General features: G+C 43.5%; 1 protein-coding gene across 1 annotated transcript in view; it reads left to right on the top strand.

Annotated features, from left to right (window-relative positions):
- Positions 1-18,330, top strand: part of FOCAD (focadhesin) — a 268,287-nt gene that overhangs the window by 162,926 nt on the left and 87,031 nt on the right. Inside the window, exon 26 of the mRNA XM_040359573.1 lies at positions 5,102-5,218. Within this exon, the coding sequence (XP_040215507.1) occupies positions 5,102-5,218 (117 nt within the window). The remainder of the gene's footprint in view (positions 1-5,101; positions 5,219-18,330) is intronic.

The following is an 18,330-nucleotide window of genomic DNA, read 5'->3' as shown; positions in this document are numbered from 1 at the left end:
CACCACCCATCACACAGCTTATAAACCAGTCATTTAAGGAAGGCACAGTGCCATCCCTGTTGAAAGAGGGCACAATCCAGCCCATCTTGAAAAAACCTAACCTGGATCCCAAGGACCCAACTCACCGCCGTCCCATAACAGGCCTAAATGTTCTCTCCAAGATAATGGAGAAAGTAGTGGTACAACAGCTGCAACAGCATCTAGATACCCACAATCTACTGGATCCATTACAATCAGGCTTCCGTCCCGGACACGGGACAGAAACGGCCTTACTCAAAATATGGGACGATGCCCTCGAGGCCGCAGACGAAGGAGAATCTTGTCTCCTGGTTCTGCTGGACCTAAGCGCAGCCTTTGACACGGTAGACCACAAACTGTTACTGATCGACTAGCCAAGGTAGCAGAAGTCGCAGAAGGTGATTTACCATGGTTTTCTTCCTTTCTTGAAAACCGATCACAAACAGTTAAATTGGGCTGTTTCACGTCGGAAAAGCGCACGGTGTCATGTGGAGTCCCCCAAGGATCCCCCCTGTCACCGGTGCTTTTCAACATCTATCTTCGCCCTCTCTTTGATATTATCAGTAGTCAAGAACTACTCTATCACTCTTATGCAGACGATACGCAACTGTATTTTCGCATCTGCAACAAAAAGGATCATCATCTCAGTTTAGAGAAATGTCTCTCTTTGATAGAAAACTGGATGACTAAGAGTTATCTTAAACTCAACAGTTCAAAAACAGAACTCCTTATGTTTCACGCCAGCCGAAAGAGTAAACTGGCAACAACCTGGACACCCCCGCCCATTCTGGGCCAAATCATCACCCCTAGCTCCAAAGTCAAAAGTCTCGGGGTCATCTTCGACACCTTCATGACAATGGACGCACAAATAGGGTCAGTAGTCAGCGGATCTCACCATCTGTTGCGCCTACTACGCAGACTTATTCCATTTATCCCCAAAGAAGACGTAGCAGTCGTGGTGGGAACAATCGTGAATTCCAGACTGGACTATGCCAACGCCCTGTACCTCGGACTCCCAAAGTACCAAATCTCCCGTCTGCAAGTCGTTCAGAATACGGCCGCCAGACTGGTGACTGGGAAAAAAAAATGGGAATCAATCTCACCTTCGTTGAGAACCCTTCACTGGCTGCCAGTAAAAGACAGAATTGCATTTAAAGCACTCTGCCTGACACATAAGTGCATCCATGGGAAGGCTCCGCAATATCTTTGCGACAAGATAGAACCTCACAATTCGAATCGCGTTCTGCGATCCACCGACCAAAATCTGGTCAGGGTACCAAAAACCAAATACAAGTCCAAAGGAGAAAGAAGGTTTGCTTTTCAGGGTCCTAGACTATGGAACGCTTTACCAACCAGCATTCGGTTGGAGGAAAACCATCTGACTTTCAGAAGACGGATCAAAACTCTGCTCTTTTGATGTCATGAGACACGAACAACTAGCGCCCAGAAGCGATTCAGTTCGCATGCGCCGCGCTTTATAAGTTTTTCATTCATTCAAGTTTTTTTTTCATTCATTCATTCATTCTTCTATTTGCAGGAGCAAGTCCTGCAATAGGGGTCCTGTCTCTGTTTAGAAAATTCTGATCCTATAATATTCATTGCACAATGATGTGCATAATGCCCTGTACACACGATCACTTTTTGTGATGAAATAAAATGAAATTTTTAAAAATGTCATTTAAAATGATCGTGTGTGGGCTAAACATCATTTTTTGTCTTCTGAAAAACTACCAAAAAAAAATTAGAACATGCTTCAATTTTTTGTCATTTTTTAAAATGTAATTTTTTGTGTCATAAAAAATGATCGTGTGTGGGCAAAAATGACGTTTTAAACCCCGCACATGCCCAGAAGCAAGTTATGAGACGGGAGGTAAAACTACCGTTGATAATGGAGTAAGCACATTCATCACGCTGTAACAGACAAAAAAGCACTAATCGTCTTTTACTAACAAGTAACCAGCTAAAAGCAGCCTCAAGGCGAATAGAACTTCCCCTTTAGAGTGCCGTCGCTTTGTTCATCATTTTTCAAAAACGATGGTGTGTGGGCAACATCATTTTTAATAAAGAAGTTGGAAAAATTTCATTTTTTTTCATGATAAAAAATGAAATTTTGTTTCATCACAAAAAGTGATCGTGTGTACAGGGCATAAGGCCTCTTGCATACGATACTCCTGTTTGAGCATCTAGCTTTTCAGACTTTATATTTTATGCATTTGCACGTATTTACACGTATATGCTTTCCCGCATTGTCACGCAAATGTGCAAAAACTTATTCTCGCATTTTCGTTCTGCACAATATGGAAATTGGCATTTGTGCGCATGAGGCGTACATTCCTGACCAAAAAAGCAGATTTTTCAATTTTTTTTCTATTTTGATGTGAGAGATCAATGTAGAAACATTTAGTATGAAGGGGCATTCATAGGCAGACACAATTTGTAAAGAAGTTTATTTATACAGATTTTAGCGTTAAAAATACTAAAATAGCCATTACATTAAAATCTAAAGCTTTAATTAGGCAATACCAGGTTTATCAATTTATATTCAAACAAAATGCCTTTAAGATCTCTGACATACAGGTAAGTCATGAAAGCCTCTACTTTTGATAAGTGTGGTAAAAAGGTCTTCCACTTTGGATAATCATATAAAGGTGTGCCTAATGTTAATATTAGCATTCTATGAAGTGAGCTGACATCTAGATAAATCCCATCTGGATTTTGCAAAGTCATTTGATACATTCCCCACAAAAGTTTACCTGAGGTCTTTTGGCATGGACCATAGGGTATGTAGCTGGATGGAAAACTGATTACAGGGGTGTGTCCAAAGGGTGGTGATAAATGGGCAGTACTCGGAATGGTCGGGTTTGGTAAATGGGGCCCCCCAGAGATCTGTTCAGGGCCCAATTTTGTTTAATTTATTCGTTAATGATATAGAGAATGGGGATAAATAGCTCAATCTTAGTATTTGTGGATGATACAATGCTAAGAAGGGCAATAACTTCCACACAGGATGTGGAAACCTTACAAGAAGACCTAAATAAAATAATAGGGTGGGCAACTACATGTCAAATATGGTTTAATGTTGAAAAATGTAAGGGAATGCATTTGGGTGCCAAAAATACGAACGCAAGTTACTCGCTGGGGGGGAGAACTTCTGCAGGAATCCAGGGTGGAGAAAGATATGGGGGTCCTAGTAGACGATAGGCTCAGCTAAGCCAAGCCAAGCTGCTGCAAGCAAAGCCATCAGAATATTAGCATACATGCATTAAAAGGGGGATTTACTCCAGAGATAAAGCAATAACTCTACCACTCTACAAGAATCTGGTCCGTCCGCATCTTGAGTATGCCGTCCAGTTCTGGGCACCAGTCCTCAAGAAGGATGTGCTGGAACTGGAAAAAGTTCAGAAAAAGGCAACAAAGCTAATAAAGGGACTGGAGGACCTCAGTTATGGGGAAAAACTACAAACATTGAAAGTGTAACTCCACTTTTGTTGAGAAAAAACATTCCCCTGGATGATCTATGTTCATTGCAAGGAGTGTAACAAACTTTGTTGCAGATTCCTACCTTTTGTTATTCTGAAGAAATCCTTGTGTGTTTTTCTCTGCCTCTGTACTGAGTGGGGGTCTAATGGGAGTGCTTTCATAATTAACTGTCAGGTATGGCCGCAGCAGGGCACTAATGAGGAAATCTGCTGGGCCTGCATCACTTTAGACGTGTTTCTATTGAAAGTATCTCTCCAAAAGTGACATGTTTGTCCCCACACACTGTGCAGGGACCGCCCTGTCTTTTCTCCGCTCTCCCCTATGGGGGGATCGGATGAACACGGACCGTATGTCCGTGTTCATCCGATCCGCAGACGGAAGGAAAAATAGGGTTTTCTTCCCTCTGCAGTATCGGATCATTGCGGAGGCGGACGAGATCGGGTGTCAGAGGATGTTAATCCGCTGACACTCGCAATCTCATGGGGACCAATGTATGTCCCTTTTTCATCCGCAAACGGATGGATGAAAAAGCGGACATACAGTCCGCAGGTGTGAAAGGGGCCTGAGGCTGTTCACTCCACTGGGTGTATGGAGGATTTACATCCACTTTAAAGGATACCTGTCTGTCCAGGTCACCTTTTGTCAACTGTTAACCGAAACCATATAGCTTTTATAGTCTCTGGTGCATAGGTAGTATGGTGTAGATGCTGTTTTTGCAACATCTCTTGCTTTTATGAGACAAATTTAATGTTATCTTCATTAAAAGTATATAACAGATAGTTCTAGGCCATTAACCTTCACTGATTCTCATTTATGCAGGGTTGTCATTTTTTTTTCACCTTCCTTTTGGCTGACGTTTGAGCTTTTGTATACCTTTACCAGAGAAATAAAACCAATCTCCTGCACACGGCAAGGAGTATGGGACAATAATGCCTCATATACATGATCGGATTTTCTGACAACAAATGTGTGATGGCAGGGTTTTGTCGGAAAATCTGACTGTTTGTATGCTCCATTGGACAATTGTTGTCGGATTTTCCGACAACAGATGTTGGATAGCATGCTTTCAAATTGTCCGACAACAAATGTGTGATGTCATATTATCTGATCGTGTGTACACAAGTCCCTCAGAATAAAATCCAAAGTACAAACACGCATGCTCAGAAGCAATGCCAACCATAGCACAACATTAGCAGAAGTTGCCCAAAGGGTGGCGCTAAAGAGCTGAAAAAACACATAGTTTCGTATTTGTTGGCTGTCAACGTTTTGCCATCTGTATGCAGAACAAGTTCACGGCCAACGCCCTTCGGACAAAATTCCACGGTTTTGTCCAACGGAAATCAGATCATGTGTATGAGGCTTAAGGCTATATGTTCTCCAAAGTCATGATCCTACAGTGTTACATTGAGTCCCCTGGTAACTCTGGATGCAGAGTTCACACACCACTACTTGATGACAGGGTTGAATAGCATTGTGGAATGGTTTAGTTGAGTGGAAATGTTTAGTAAAGGTGAAGTGGAAACTTCAAAGGGCTGCCTTAGCTTGTGTGCATTTTTAAATATCTAGACTGTTCTAGGATAAATGAGTTTCTGTTTACCTGCAGATTGGACCTGAAATCCTTCCAACCCAAGCTTGGATTTGTATGCTGCTGGACACTCTTCTTAGTATTGTCAGCAGTCATTATTATCCCAAGGGCAGAATCTTTCCGTGGTTCCAACAGGTAAGTTTGCTGTATATTTAAAAAAAAAATATATAGAAAAATCGAAATATGATCACCATTTTACTGCTTCCCTTTTCACTAACTTTTGGTCAGCACCAGCAATACGGCGTATATTAATAATAAAGCATTTTTTGTAGCAGTTCAATTTCAAAGGTCCATATAAGTAGAAGTTTGTCTTTCTCTTTCTTCACCAGGCAAAAGAGCGATCGTGCACAAATATTTTCTAAATGTTGTAAACCACCTAAATTAAAAAAACAACTGGGGATTAATTTATTAGGAAAGCGATAATGAATTTAAAGAACAGGCATTAACTGAGAGAGATTTTTATTACATGCATTTTGTTTGGTGAATCTTCCCTTTAGTGGATAGAATTAGCATTGTAGCAGTTTAAAACATACTTCTGACCAGGTCTAAGATGTACTCTTTGAAAGGAAAAGTGTTCCCAAACTGCATTTTAAACATACCCATATATCAAAATCAATCCAGAATATCACTACTTTAAAGTGGATGTAAACCCAAAACATTTTTTTTTATGTCACAATGTAGAGAATAAGATTTCCTATCATCTGTGCCCAGTCTTGCCACACAGAGTTAATCCAGCTCTGAGCAATCCACTTTTATTGTTCAGTGAAAATTAACAGACTTCCAGATAAAAACCTGTCTAAATAAAGAGTCCTTTCCGTCCCCTTGCTTTGAGTGACAGGGTTTTTACATTTCTCGTGCACTAGCTTGGACACATGCACATTCCTGGATGTTTATCATAATATGGGGGGTGATCACAGTTCATTGTGACAGGTAATGTATGTCACTCGAAGCAAGGGGACAGAAACTTTTTATTTAGACAGGTTTTTATCTGGAAGTCTGTTCATTTTCACTGAACAATAAAAGAGGATTGCTCAGAGCTGGATTAACCCTGTGTGGCAAGACTGGGCACAGATGATAGGAAATCGTATTCTCTACATTGTACCATCAAGTGGGTTTACATCCACTTTAACTTCATTTTTTTTACCTGTTACCCATAGCACCAAATCAGGTGGCAGCTTTGTTTCTGATAAAGTTGAACAAGAAATCTGCAATATGATTGGCTTCTGTACACAACCCAGCAGCTCAAGTCTTATTTCAGTTTGTACTAAACCCCATAATTAATTTTAGATTTAGCCTTTGGGTAGCCATTGTAATTTGTAAAATAACATAATATAGCAGAGCAGTTGTTAACTTATTGACTTGGGTAAGAGACCAGCCTTTTCAAATTACATGCATCTTATTGTACTGCAAAGGTTTTTTCATGATACTCCGCATTATCTATCCTTTTAGAATTTAGACTACCCCTTTAACGCATAATTTGACGCCTTGCCAGTCTGTGAAGTGTGGTTTGCAGAAAATGAGTTGGCAGCTTTCCAGTAGGCTCTGGTGGGAGAACGTAGAAGCAGATGGCTTATTTCCTATAGGGGGTTAATTCATTTTAATGAACAATACCCAGACATAAATAACAAGGAAGACAAGTCCCAGGGCTCTCTGGTTAAAAAACATCAAGATACTAAGCACCAAGAGGTTCGTATTTCCTACAATCAAAGAGCACACTTATTCTTGTGCTGGGCTGCATTTCATTCAACGCGATTTTACAATTATGATCATATTTAATCCAGAATGCCTCAATGGTCATTTCCTGATCTTCTTTCCAGTGATTATTTCCTCAAGCTAAAATCATGTAGTTTGTTCTTCCTACACGTTGTTCATTTTAAAGAAATTGAAAAGTGAAAATAAATACATGGGAATGCAGGCTATACAATGTTATCAATAATAATAAATAATAAATAATAGACCAAACCAAGACCATCAAAGATGGTGATAAATTGGCCGCGGCACCTTTATTGGTATAATTTATAATACAAACATTAAATCTATTTAAATAATTATCTTTATTAAAATCTCAATAAATAAATATTTAATTTCAAAGATATTTTTCAAATCTTTCAAAACATTCTCACTCAGTCATAAGACTCAAGTGATTGCCATAAATGAAATATCAACCAAGTCCCCCCTTGATTCAAGGGTGACAGATCACATAAAAGGTGCAGCGACAAGGGTGGGGGGGATGGGGAGCTCTTAACCTGACAAGGTAAAAAATTTTGTGCCCTGACCCTCACACCTGTGGGCTTTATATACCCCTCTACCTCACGTGTATGAGTCATCAGTACACATGTTTTTCCCGCCTGAACTCACACGTCCTTCCCGCTCAAAAACACGTTCAAATCCCGCCTAAATCCTGTTTTCCTACCTCACAAAAATGTGTTCACTGAAACCCAGTTTTTTTTTTTTTTATTAAAATCTATACCCAATTTTAAATTAAATATTATGATAGCCACAATCCCATGTAGTGGGCACTGATGATGCCCCCTTTTTCATTCCTTATTTAATACTCTGATCAGTGAGCTGTCACACATGACCAAACTTTCTGAAGCGTACGTCTCTGTGCTGCCAAGGGGAAAGGTTATTAGCCAGTCAGTGGTAAATGTGGTATACACTATATACAATCACCGACACTAGTTAGTTTCCACAATCCATAACTTAACTTCACAGTTCACACAAATACGTTTTAAATTCAAACTGTAGCACTGACATAAGTAATTTTTTCTTATTAAACTTTAAGAAAAACGTAGAAAGTTAGTTTAACTTTAATTATAAAACGTATCTAGTATATTGATTGTCAGTCACTTTATAGTATAGACAAGGGTGGGGGGGATGGGGAGCTCTTAACCTGACAAGGTAAAACATTTTGTGCCCTGACCCTCACACCTGTGGGCTTTATATACCCCTCTACCTCACGTGTATGAGTCATCAGTACACATGTTTTTCCCGCCTGAACTCACACGTCCTTCCCGCTCAAAAACACGTTCAAATCCCGCCTAAATCCTGTTTTCCTACCTCACAAAAATGTGTTCACTGAAACCCAGTTTTTTTTTTTTTTTTATTAAAATCTATACCCAATTTTAAATTAAATATTATGATAGCCACAATCCCATGTAGTGGGCACTGATGATGCCCCCTTTTTCATTCCTTATTTAATACTCTGATCAGTGAGCTGTCACACATGACCAAACTTTCTGAAGCGTACGTCTCTGTGCTGCCAAGGGGAAAGGTTATTAGCCAGTCTGAAATATTTCCCCTGATAATTTGTTCACCCAAGATAACAGACACAGTTGGTCTCTGTATTATACGTAGGCATGTGCATTTGTGGGAAATAAGCATGCCTATTTCAATGTTGAGTATCAATGGATAACAATTACAAGAAATAAGCGGCACAGCTTGACTGAGGGTATTCAAAATGACATTACTGACTATTAGCCAATTATGTGAGACTCTGCTTCATAAATATGGACTGATGGGAAAGTGGACAGAGATTACTTAATTAGTGTGCTACTACTCCCTCATAGGCAATATAGTTGGCTGAGTGTGTGTTTTGTCCAAAGTTCTTGACCAAGCTGTGTTTCTGTAGTAGGGATCGAGGGTACTAATATGCTGGCAGGAGTGCTTGCATTACAAAATTGGCTGCACAGATTTACAGATTCTTTGGCAGGTGAAGCAGTGTATTTACAGCACAGGTGTCAAACACAAGGCCCGTGGTCCGAATCCGGACCTCCAGGCCATATCATGTGGCCCTCGCACCTCTCCTGAAGCTGCAGAAGAGCTCCAGCCCTCCTCTGGTCCTCCTTCAGACTCTTACTTTCTGCTTTCAAGCAATGCATCTAGCTTCTTCCCAGCAGCAGCATAAGGAAAGGGGGTACACTGTGATGTAAGGGAGAGTGGAGGACTCATCTTCTGATGGTGGGGTGGCTCTTGACATCTAATGTAAAGGGGAGGTGATGCGCTGAACATCTAATCTTACAGATACAACCGGTCCTTTTGAGGGCAATCATAATGTTGATGCGGCCCACAATGAAATTGAGTTTGACACCCCTGTACAGTATATATTAGACATATATATTTATCTGCTTGCTTGAAGTTTAGCTGAACTCCTGGAAAATTGCTAAATGTATAATAGAAATACATAAATAGTATCATTTTTAATTGTCAAAAGATTTGTATTGCTGTCTATGTAATTCCGCAATTTACACAGCTCTGAAGCACAGTATAGCCAGTCTAGAAACATGACTTTAAGCAATAAAACTACAGTTAAAGGGTAACTCCACTTTGTAAACCCTCTTTGACTTTGCTAATATGTTAAGCCAGGATGTCAAAATAATCAGCTTTGTAAATAACTTCCTTACTTATATTTCCTACTAATTTATTACCACTTGCTGTCGCTGTATATACATGGAGGGGACTTCAAGTGGTTAAAACAAGCTCAATGCTACAGCCATGAGCTTGTGCCTTTTTTTAAGAACAACAATTGCCTTCTCCATAAAAATGATCTGGGCAGCTTTAGAGCCACCCAATCACTTTTAAGATACTGAGAATTAGGTTCCCCCTGCCGATGACTGTGGTGGTTCCCAGGGTCTCCCGTTTCTCCAGAGAGCTTTGGGGCATTGTAATGTGCTTCAGAATGCCAAGTAGGAGGAGCTCAGGGAACATCCATTCTTCAATCTCCTCTGCAATGAATGAAGGCGGAAGAAAAACAAGCATTTTGTCACTTCTGGTTTCAGCTCCTCGGCATCTGTACAAGTTGAAGGCAGAGGGGGACCAATAGACCTCTGATCTCTCTATAAAGAGGGCCTGCCCTTGGTATTGTTAAAAGCAACCCCGTCACCTGCACAGACATACAAATGTATTCATGGACCACGTACGTGTGTGTGTGTGTGTGTGTAGTCTGCGATTGCTCCACACATATAAGGGATCACGGCAAAGATGAGGGTGAGAGCAGTAATTTTAGGTTCATCACTTGCTGTAAACTGTAAATTGATAACCTATAAAGGTGTGTGGTCTATGGACTATTTTGGATACTGCAGTCTTTCACCATTTCAGATCCATGCAATTTTAAGGCTTGACATGTTTGGTGTCTATTTACTCAACACAACCCAAACTTTGGTATAATATTGTATTTGTGTGCATTAATATTTATATTAGTGTATTTTTTATTAAACATATACATTTAATAAACAGTTGTGCAAATATTGCACAACATAAAAATTGCAAATACTACCCTTTAATTCTACAGGTCCTCTACTTTAGGAACATACAACTGTTTGGGGGTTTTAAGTAATTTTCAAGCAAATAATGCAGATTCCAACATGTTTTTAAAAAAATGAAAAAAATTCCCCTGGAACTCAAGTGGTTAATGGACACAGAAAGAATTCTAGGACAACTGTGTTGCTGCATACAGGAGACTGGACACTGGCAAACAAAACAGATGTTAGTCAGCCAGATATAACCCCTCCAGCTCCATCATGCTTCAGTTTCTTGCCAGTGTCTTAGAAGAATGGATGTATTTTCTCCTCAGAGAAAAGCAGACACGTTTTACTAGACATTTTTTAGTTTACATCAAGATATGTTGTTTTTCACTCGAGATTCTTAATTAACTGCAGAGCCGTCAGAGCTCGTTTTGTAGTTTTTCATATCAGCTGATCCTTTGCATTGCTTTGGAGGTCCGACTTGGAACATACCACGATAAAGATGCTGGGCCTGGCTGCCTGTAATTCAGGCACTAGGCTCTACACTCTCCAGACACACATGGGGTCCATTCATAAAAAGAACATTACAGTGTGAATATCTCAACAAAACTCGTAGGGCCAGATTCTCAGAGGAGATACGACGGCCTTTCTCCAGATACGCCGTCGTATCTCTGAGTTGCGCCGTCGTATCTATGCGCCTGATTCTTAGAATCAGTTACGCATAGATTTCCCTTAGATCCGACAGGCGTAAGTCTCTTACGCCGTCGGATCGTAACTGCATATTTACGCTGGCCGCTAGGGGCGTGTACGCTGATTTACACATCGAAATATGTAAATTAGCTAGATACGCGAATTCACGAACGTACGCCCGGCCGACGCAGTATAGTTACGCCGTTTACGTTAGGCTTTTCCCGGCGTATAGTTACCCCTGCTATATGGTGGCGTAAGTGTGGCGTACCAATGTTAAGTATGGCCGTCGTTCCCGCGATGAAATTTGAAAATTTTACGTCGTTTGCGTAACTCGTCCGTGAATGGGGCTGGACGTAATTTACGTTCACATCAAAACCAATACGTCCTTGCGGCGTATTAGGAGCAATGCACACTGGGAGATTTCCACGGACAGCGCATGCGCCGTTCATGAAAAACGTCCATCACGTCAGGTCACAGAACATTTACATAAAACACGCCCTCCTGTTCCAAATTTATATTAGGCGGGCTTACGCCGGCCGATTTACGCTACGCCGCCGCAACTTACGGAGCAAGTGCTTTGAGAATACAGCACTTGCCCGTCTAAGTTGCGGAGGCGTAACGTAAATCGGATACGTTACGCCGCCGCAAAGATACGCCGCTGTACGAGAATCTGGCCCATAATGTTTAATCTCGTTGACGTCACAGAGGAACATGGCGCTGTGGGACCCAGCAGTAGCTGCAGAGAAGAGGATCCCAGCAGAACAATGTTGGTTCCTCTGTGTGGGTGAGTATCTCAGCTGCAGCCATCTCACCATCAGGTAAGCGATTAGGAATAATAAAAAAAATGATAGGGGCGAGGATAAAACTCCTGTTTAGGTAAACTGACATTTCACACATATTACAAACATTATTCATGGCTTTTGCATGCATGTCTAAACATTTATAAATATTTTTATTTTTTTATAAATGGACCCTATATTGTACTGTGTTAGCCTTCGAATGCTTTACATATCTAGAGTTGTTATTCACCCATTGACATAATTCTGTAAGTCCCTAAAGACTCTCTGGAGAGTATGCCCACCTGAGATAAGGAGACTGGAATGTAATACGCTTCACTGGGTTCTGCATTGGCAATCTAGTATGTATTTGCTGCGTTTGCTGTTGCAGGTCATGTTCCAGACCAAGACTGCAGTAAATTACTGTGACTTGTTTTCCTTTCCACGGAACTAGTATGTCTTCCATTCCCCTGCTCCTTCCCCAGTAGGGGTTTATGCTTGGAAAACAGTGCTTGGGTCTCTTCATTTTGTTGCAGACAATTGGTGGTACAGTGCTGTGATGGTTTTTAACACCTGCCACACGCCCTCTGTTTCTATACTGAATCACTGTCTTGTGCACACACGCCCAGCCCAATTCTATCTATCGGTCTGCTGAACCTCATTAATGACCCATTATGTACATGTCTAGATATGGAGCTATCTGTGATTGGATTATCTAAGGTTACCACTGTGGGATCTCTTAACAATACTAAACTTGTCAAAACTTTCCCAGTACACTCGCTACAACCTGTTTTTTATGTGACAGGTTAACTCCAGACAAGCTTCTTTTTTTTTCTCTTTCCCAAACATTTTGTTATACTCGGTTTAGGAAGTATTCTGGATGCCTTTTAGCCTTTAGCGATGACTTGGACTGAAATATCCAGCAAACTATCCAGGAAGTCAGCTCTGGAACTGACGGATTGCTTGGAGTATGCTTAGCCCAGGGTTTTCTTTATCGTACATCACGGGACACAGAGCGGCATTCATTACTATATGGGTTATATGGAGTACCTTCAGGTGTAGACACTGGCAATCTCAAACAGGAAATGCCCCTCCCTATATAACCCCCTCCCATAGGAGGAGTACCTCAGTTTTTACGCCAGTGTCTTAGGTGTTAGTCATGGTTTAGCTTGCCTCCGCATCCTTGGGATTAGGTGAGCTACCGGTTCTGTCCAAAAAAGCCTCAGCGCTAAAGTGGTCAGTAACCGGACCCCAAACCCTTGGGGTATAGCCCATAATGCTTTTCTTTTTAGAGAGCTGGACCCTGGGCCCAGAACTTAGAAACCTTTGCGTACCTAAAGTTTTCTGTTGCCAGGGTGCTATATGGGCCCAGGACAGTGGATCCTTCATAGGAACCCAGGGCCTGAAGGTCTAGACATCCCCACGGAGATGGGGGAAGATTGGGCCTCTTGCTTGGCAAAGTCCTGCGGCATGGAGCAGGTAAGTGAGGGGAAAACTTGCGGAACTTGGTTCTTAGCAGGTTTTTTTCTGGGGGGTCACAGGGGACATGCCTAAAGTTATGCACTGCATCTGGCAAACTAGTCACATATCATAAAGATAGGATGGCTCTCTATGTATTATTCCCCATAAGATGTGACCTCCCTTGTAGTGTTGGAAAAGCATTGAGTGGGGCCTGTGTTATATAAAAATATATGTGTGTGTCAGAGAGCTTTGCTTACCTGCAGGCCTCCAGGCGATGCTCCATTCAGTCTTCCTCCTCAGAGCCTGCAAGCAGGCAAAACGCTGGCCTCCTCATGGTTCCAGGCTGCAGGCTGCAGTTTGCTGGAACAGAGAGGTCCCTTCCTCCCAAAATCCCCCCCCCCTCCCCCTGTCGGGAGGGGCATTTCCTGTTTGAGGTTGCTGGGGGGGAAGGGCGGGTCAGTGGCTTAAAGGAAGGGGCGGCCCTTCCTTGTTTGTTCCATCAATACTTTGGAACTGAGGAGAAAGACCAGAGCGGTAGCACGGGGCGCCGAGGACACACAGTGGCCAGAAAGGATATTGCAGTCTTCAGAGGACTGTTTTGTCAAGCCTAGAAATAGGCTGTTTCTTTTCCATCTCATAGTTTTTCTTTGCAATACTAAGGGGGACAGAATGTTTTTTCTTTCCTGGATTTGAAACAAAAACGAAAAAAAAAAAAAAAAAAAAAAAAAAGTCATCTAGGGGAGAGGAAGCATTTTTTTATCCCCCAAACAGGTGTTTGGACAATTAACTTTTATAGTTCCAAATACCAATAGGTAGCAGGTGTACCTCGGTATTGTACCATGGTATGCCGCTGTTTTCCCTACAGGGAGCCTTGGGGCCATCGGGATCTGGGGCTGGAGCTGACGCGGGTCAGTCCAACCCTAAGATGGTCACGGAGGAGGTATTACTCACCTCTTTAAAAGAGATGCAGAAAAGCATGGGAAAAATGATATCCGCAGCTATGCGGGGCAGTAAGCGGAATAGATCTCCGTCGCCCGAGCGCGGACCCTCAGAAGAGGAGGTCCTTTCCTCAGGGGAATTGGACGACCTCTTGGACACGGACCAAGTAGGTTCAGGGATCGAAGACCCGGATACAGAGGAGTCTGGGGCAGTCTCCCTGAGGGAGAGCTGGTGGATTCAAGGATTGTCGGACTTGGTCCATAGGACATTCAACTTGCCAGTACCAGATCTCCAGGTATCGACGGTTTCAGCTTTGGGCTCACTGAGGGCGCCTCAAAGCAATGCTGTGTTTCCGATCCATCCTCTATTAGAGGGAATTTTGTTCCAAGATTGGAACAAGCCAGATAAGATCTTCTTACCACCTAAAAGGTTCTCTGTCCTATATCCTATGGAAGAAAAATTTTCCAAAAGATGGGCTACTCCTGCAGTGGACGCAGCCATCTCATGTGTTAACAGATCGTTAACATGCCCTGTAGAAAACATACAGGTGTTCAAGGATCCAGTTGATAAGCGCTTGGAAGCACTACTTAAGAACTCCTTCACTACTGCAGGGGCAGTAGTACAGCCAGCTGTGGCTGCGATTGGGGTCGCTCAAGCATTATCGGATCAATTTAAGCAGATGCTTAAACTTATTCCGGCCCAGCAGGCAGAAAAATTTTCGGATGTCCCTAAGGCCATATGTTTTACGGTAGACGCAATCAAGGATTCTATCCAGCAAGCGTCACGTTTATCGTTATCCCTTATCCATATGAGAAGACTCTTATGGTTAAAAAGCTGGGAGGCTGAGCCCCCATGCAAGAAGCTCCTGGTAGGGTTCCCCTTCCATGGAGGACGACTCTTCGGAGAAGACCTAGATAAATACATTCAGACCATTTCAAACGGCAAGAGTACTCTCTTGCCAACTAAGAAGAAGGTTCAGGGACCTGCGTTTAAACGACAGTATTCCCCTGGGCAGGGGCCCTCTAATGCCAAGCAGTATCGACGGCCTCCTGCAAAAGCAAACTTCGGCTTCAACAGCAGATCACAAGGACAGGCTGTTAGAGGCAAAAGGCAGTGGTTTCGCAAACCAGCAAGACCAGCCCCCAAGCCAACCTTATGAAGGGGCGCCCCCACCCACGAAGGTGGGGGGAAGGCTGCGACTCTTTTCAGAGATTTGGGAAGCCAGCATTCCCGACGAGTGGGTACGGTCTTCCGTGGCCACAGGCTACAAATTAGATTTCCTAAGGTTTCCTCCTCCTCATTTCCAGAAGTCGAGGATTCCAAACGATCCGGAAAAGGGAGCCGCATTAAGATCGGCATTAGATCATCTACTTTCCCAGGAAGTAATAGTAGAGGTACCAGTCCTGGAACAGGGGCTGGGTTTCTACTCCAACCTATTCATCATCCCAAAATCCAATGGAGATGTCAGGCCAATTTTGGACCTAAAGATGGTAAATGCATATCTAAAGATCCGCTCATTTCGGATGGAATCCGTGCGGTCAGCAGCTGCCACACTCCAGAAGGACGACTTCATGGCGTCCATAGACATAAAGGATGCCTACCTTCATGTTCCAATTTATCAGCCACATCAAAGATATCTACGCTTCATGGTGGCTTCGCGTCACTTCCAATTCGTGGCGCTTCCCTTCGGGTTGGCTACGGCCCCCCGGGTGTTCACGAAGGTCCTAGCTCCAATCCTAGCCAAACTAAGGATCCAAGGGGTCACGATCCTAGCATACCTGGACGACCTCCTAGTCATAGATCACTCGTCTCCCGGCTTGGAGCGAGCAGTGGCCCTCACGGTCCAATACCTCGAGAGGTTCGGCTGGGTCCTAAATCGAGAAAAGTCAGCTTTCCAGCCCACAAAGCAGTTGGAATATCTCGGCATGAGATTAGACACAGAACAACAAGGAGTGTTCCTACCTCTGAGGAAGGTAAAAGCCATCAAGGAATTAATCCTACTGGTTCTAAGCAAGAAAGAACCGACTATTCGCCTATGTATGAGGTTACTAGGCAAGATGGTGGCCACATTCGAGGCGGTACCATACGCCCAGAGCCACACTCGCATCCTACAGGCAGCCATCCTGTCAGCATGGAGCAGAAGGCCACAGGCCTTGGATATCCCGTTGCCGCTCTCATCAAGAGTCCGACAAAGTCTGTGTTGGTGGTTAGACCCTCAGAATCTACTGAAGGGGAGGTCTTTCAGCCCAGTGGCTTGGAAGATAGTGACCACAGACGCCAGCCTGACGGGCTGGGGAGCAATTTTGGATGGTTGCACTCGCCAAGGTACTTGGGCAAAGCCAGAGAAGCAGTTGCCCATCAACATCTTGGAGCTCAGAGCTGCTCGACTAGCCCTCAGGGCTTGGACGTCAAAATTGCAGGGGTTCCCGGTGAGAATTCAATCAGACAATGCCACGGCCGTGGCACACATAAATCACCAAGGGGGAACCAGGAGTCAAGCCGCTCAGAGAGAGGTGAGCTTGATTCTTCTATGGGCAGAGGCTCATGTGCCCTGCATATCGGCAATATTCATTCCAGGAGTGGACAACTTTCAGGCGGACTTCTTAAGCCGCCAGACTCTATGGCCGGGGGAATGGTCTCTGCATCCACTAGTCTTTCAAGCACTCTGCCAAAGATGGGGAGTGCCGGACGTGGATATCATGGCATCGAGACTCAACAAGAAACTAGACAGGTTCATGTCCCGCTCAAGGGATCCGATGGCCTGCGGAACCGATGCGTTGGTTTGCCCTTGGCATCAGTTCAAACTTCTTTATGCGTTTCCCCCGCTCCAGTTACTACCCCGCCTGCTGCGCAGGATCCGGGTGGAGCACATACCAGTCATCCTGGTAGCTCCAGCATGGCCCAGAAGGGCATGGTACTCACTAATCTTAAGGATGGTAGTGGGAGACCCTTGGACTCTTCCTCTACGGCCAGACCTGCTATCGCAAGGTCCGATCCTCCACCCTGCCTTACGGCATCTAAATTTGACGGCCTGGAAGCTGAATCCCTGATTCTCAGGGGTAGAGGTCTGTCTCAGAAAGTAATCTCTACCCTAATCAGAGCCAGGAAACCGGTCTCTAGGGTGATTTATTACAGGGTCTGGAAGGCCTATGTAGGCTGGTGTGAGTCCAAGCGATGGCTTTCTCGCAAATTTACCATCGATAGAGTATTAAGTTTTCTCCAGCTAGGAGTGGATAAAGGATTGGCATTAAGCACAATCAAAGGACAGATTTCTGCTCTGTCAGTGTGGTTTCAGCGGCCGCTGGCCACCCACTCGCTGGTTAAGACCTTCCTTCAAGGGGTCTTACGTATTAGACCTCCAGTTAAATCCCCGCTTTGTCCGTGGGATTTAAATCTTGTTCTGTCAAGTTTACAGAAACAACCGTTTGAGCCGTTGGCTGATGTTCCTTGGTTCTACTGACAAGGAAGTTAGTATTTTTGGTTGCCATAGTTTCCGCAAGAAGAGTTTCGGAGCTGGCAGCCTTATCCTGTAAGGAACCATATCTTGTTTTTCATAAGGACAGGGTCGTTCTCCGCCCTCATCCTTCCTTCCTTCCGAAGGTCATATCCAGTTTTCATTTGAACCAGGATTTGGTATTACCATCCTTCTTCCCTAAACCTACTTCCAGAAAGGAAGGGTTGCTGCATACCTTGGATATTGTCAGGGCCATGAAGGCCTATCTTAAAGCTACAAAGAAGATCCGGAAGACAGATGTGCTGTTCATTCTACCGGATGGGCCCAAGAAGGGGCAGGCAGCTGCAAAGTCCACCATTTCTAGGTGGATTAAGCAATTAATCACTCAGGCCTACGGCTTGAAAGGGTTGCCTCCTCCAGTATCATTAAAGGCTCATTCTACTAGAGCCATGGGCGCCTCCTGGGCAGCACACCACCAGATCTCTATGGCTCAAGTTTGCAAGGCGGCAACCTGGTCTTCTGTCCACACGTTTACAAAATTCTACAAGTTGGACGTAAGAAGGAATACTGATACTGCCTTCGGGCAGGCAGTGCTGCAGGCTGCAGTTTGAGACCCTCGGATTCCGGGGGCTCCTCTTGTTCGAGTTAAATTTAAAAATTTTATTTTTCTCAACTAAGTTGGAT

The sequence above is a fragment of the Rana temporaria genome, chromosome 1 (assembly GCF_905171775.1).
Source record: "Rana temporaria chromosome 1, aRanTem1.1, whole genome shotgun sequence".
NCBI lineage: Eukaryota > Metazoa > Chordata > Amphibia > Anura > Ranidae > Rana > Rana temporaria.
Note: the sequence above shows the minus strand (reverse complement) of the source record. Positions and strands in the feature narration are given on the sequence as shown.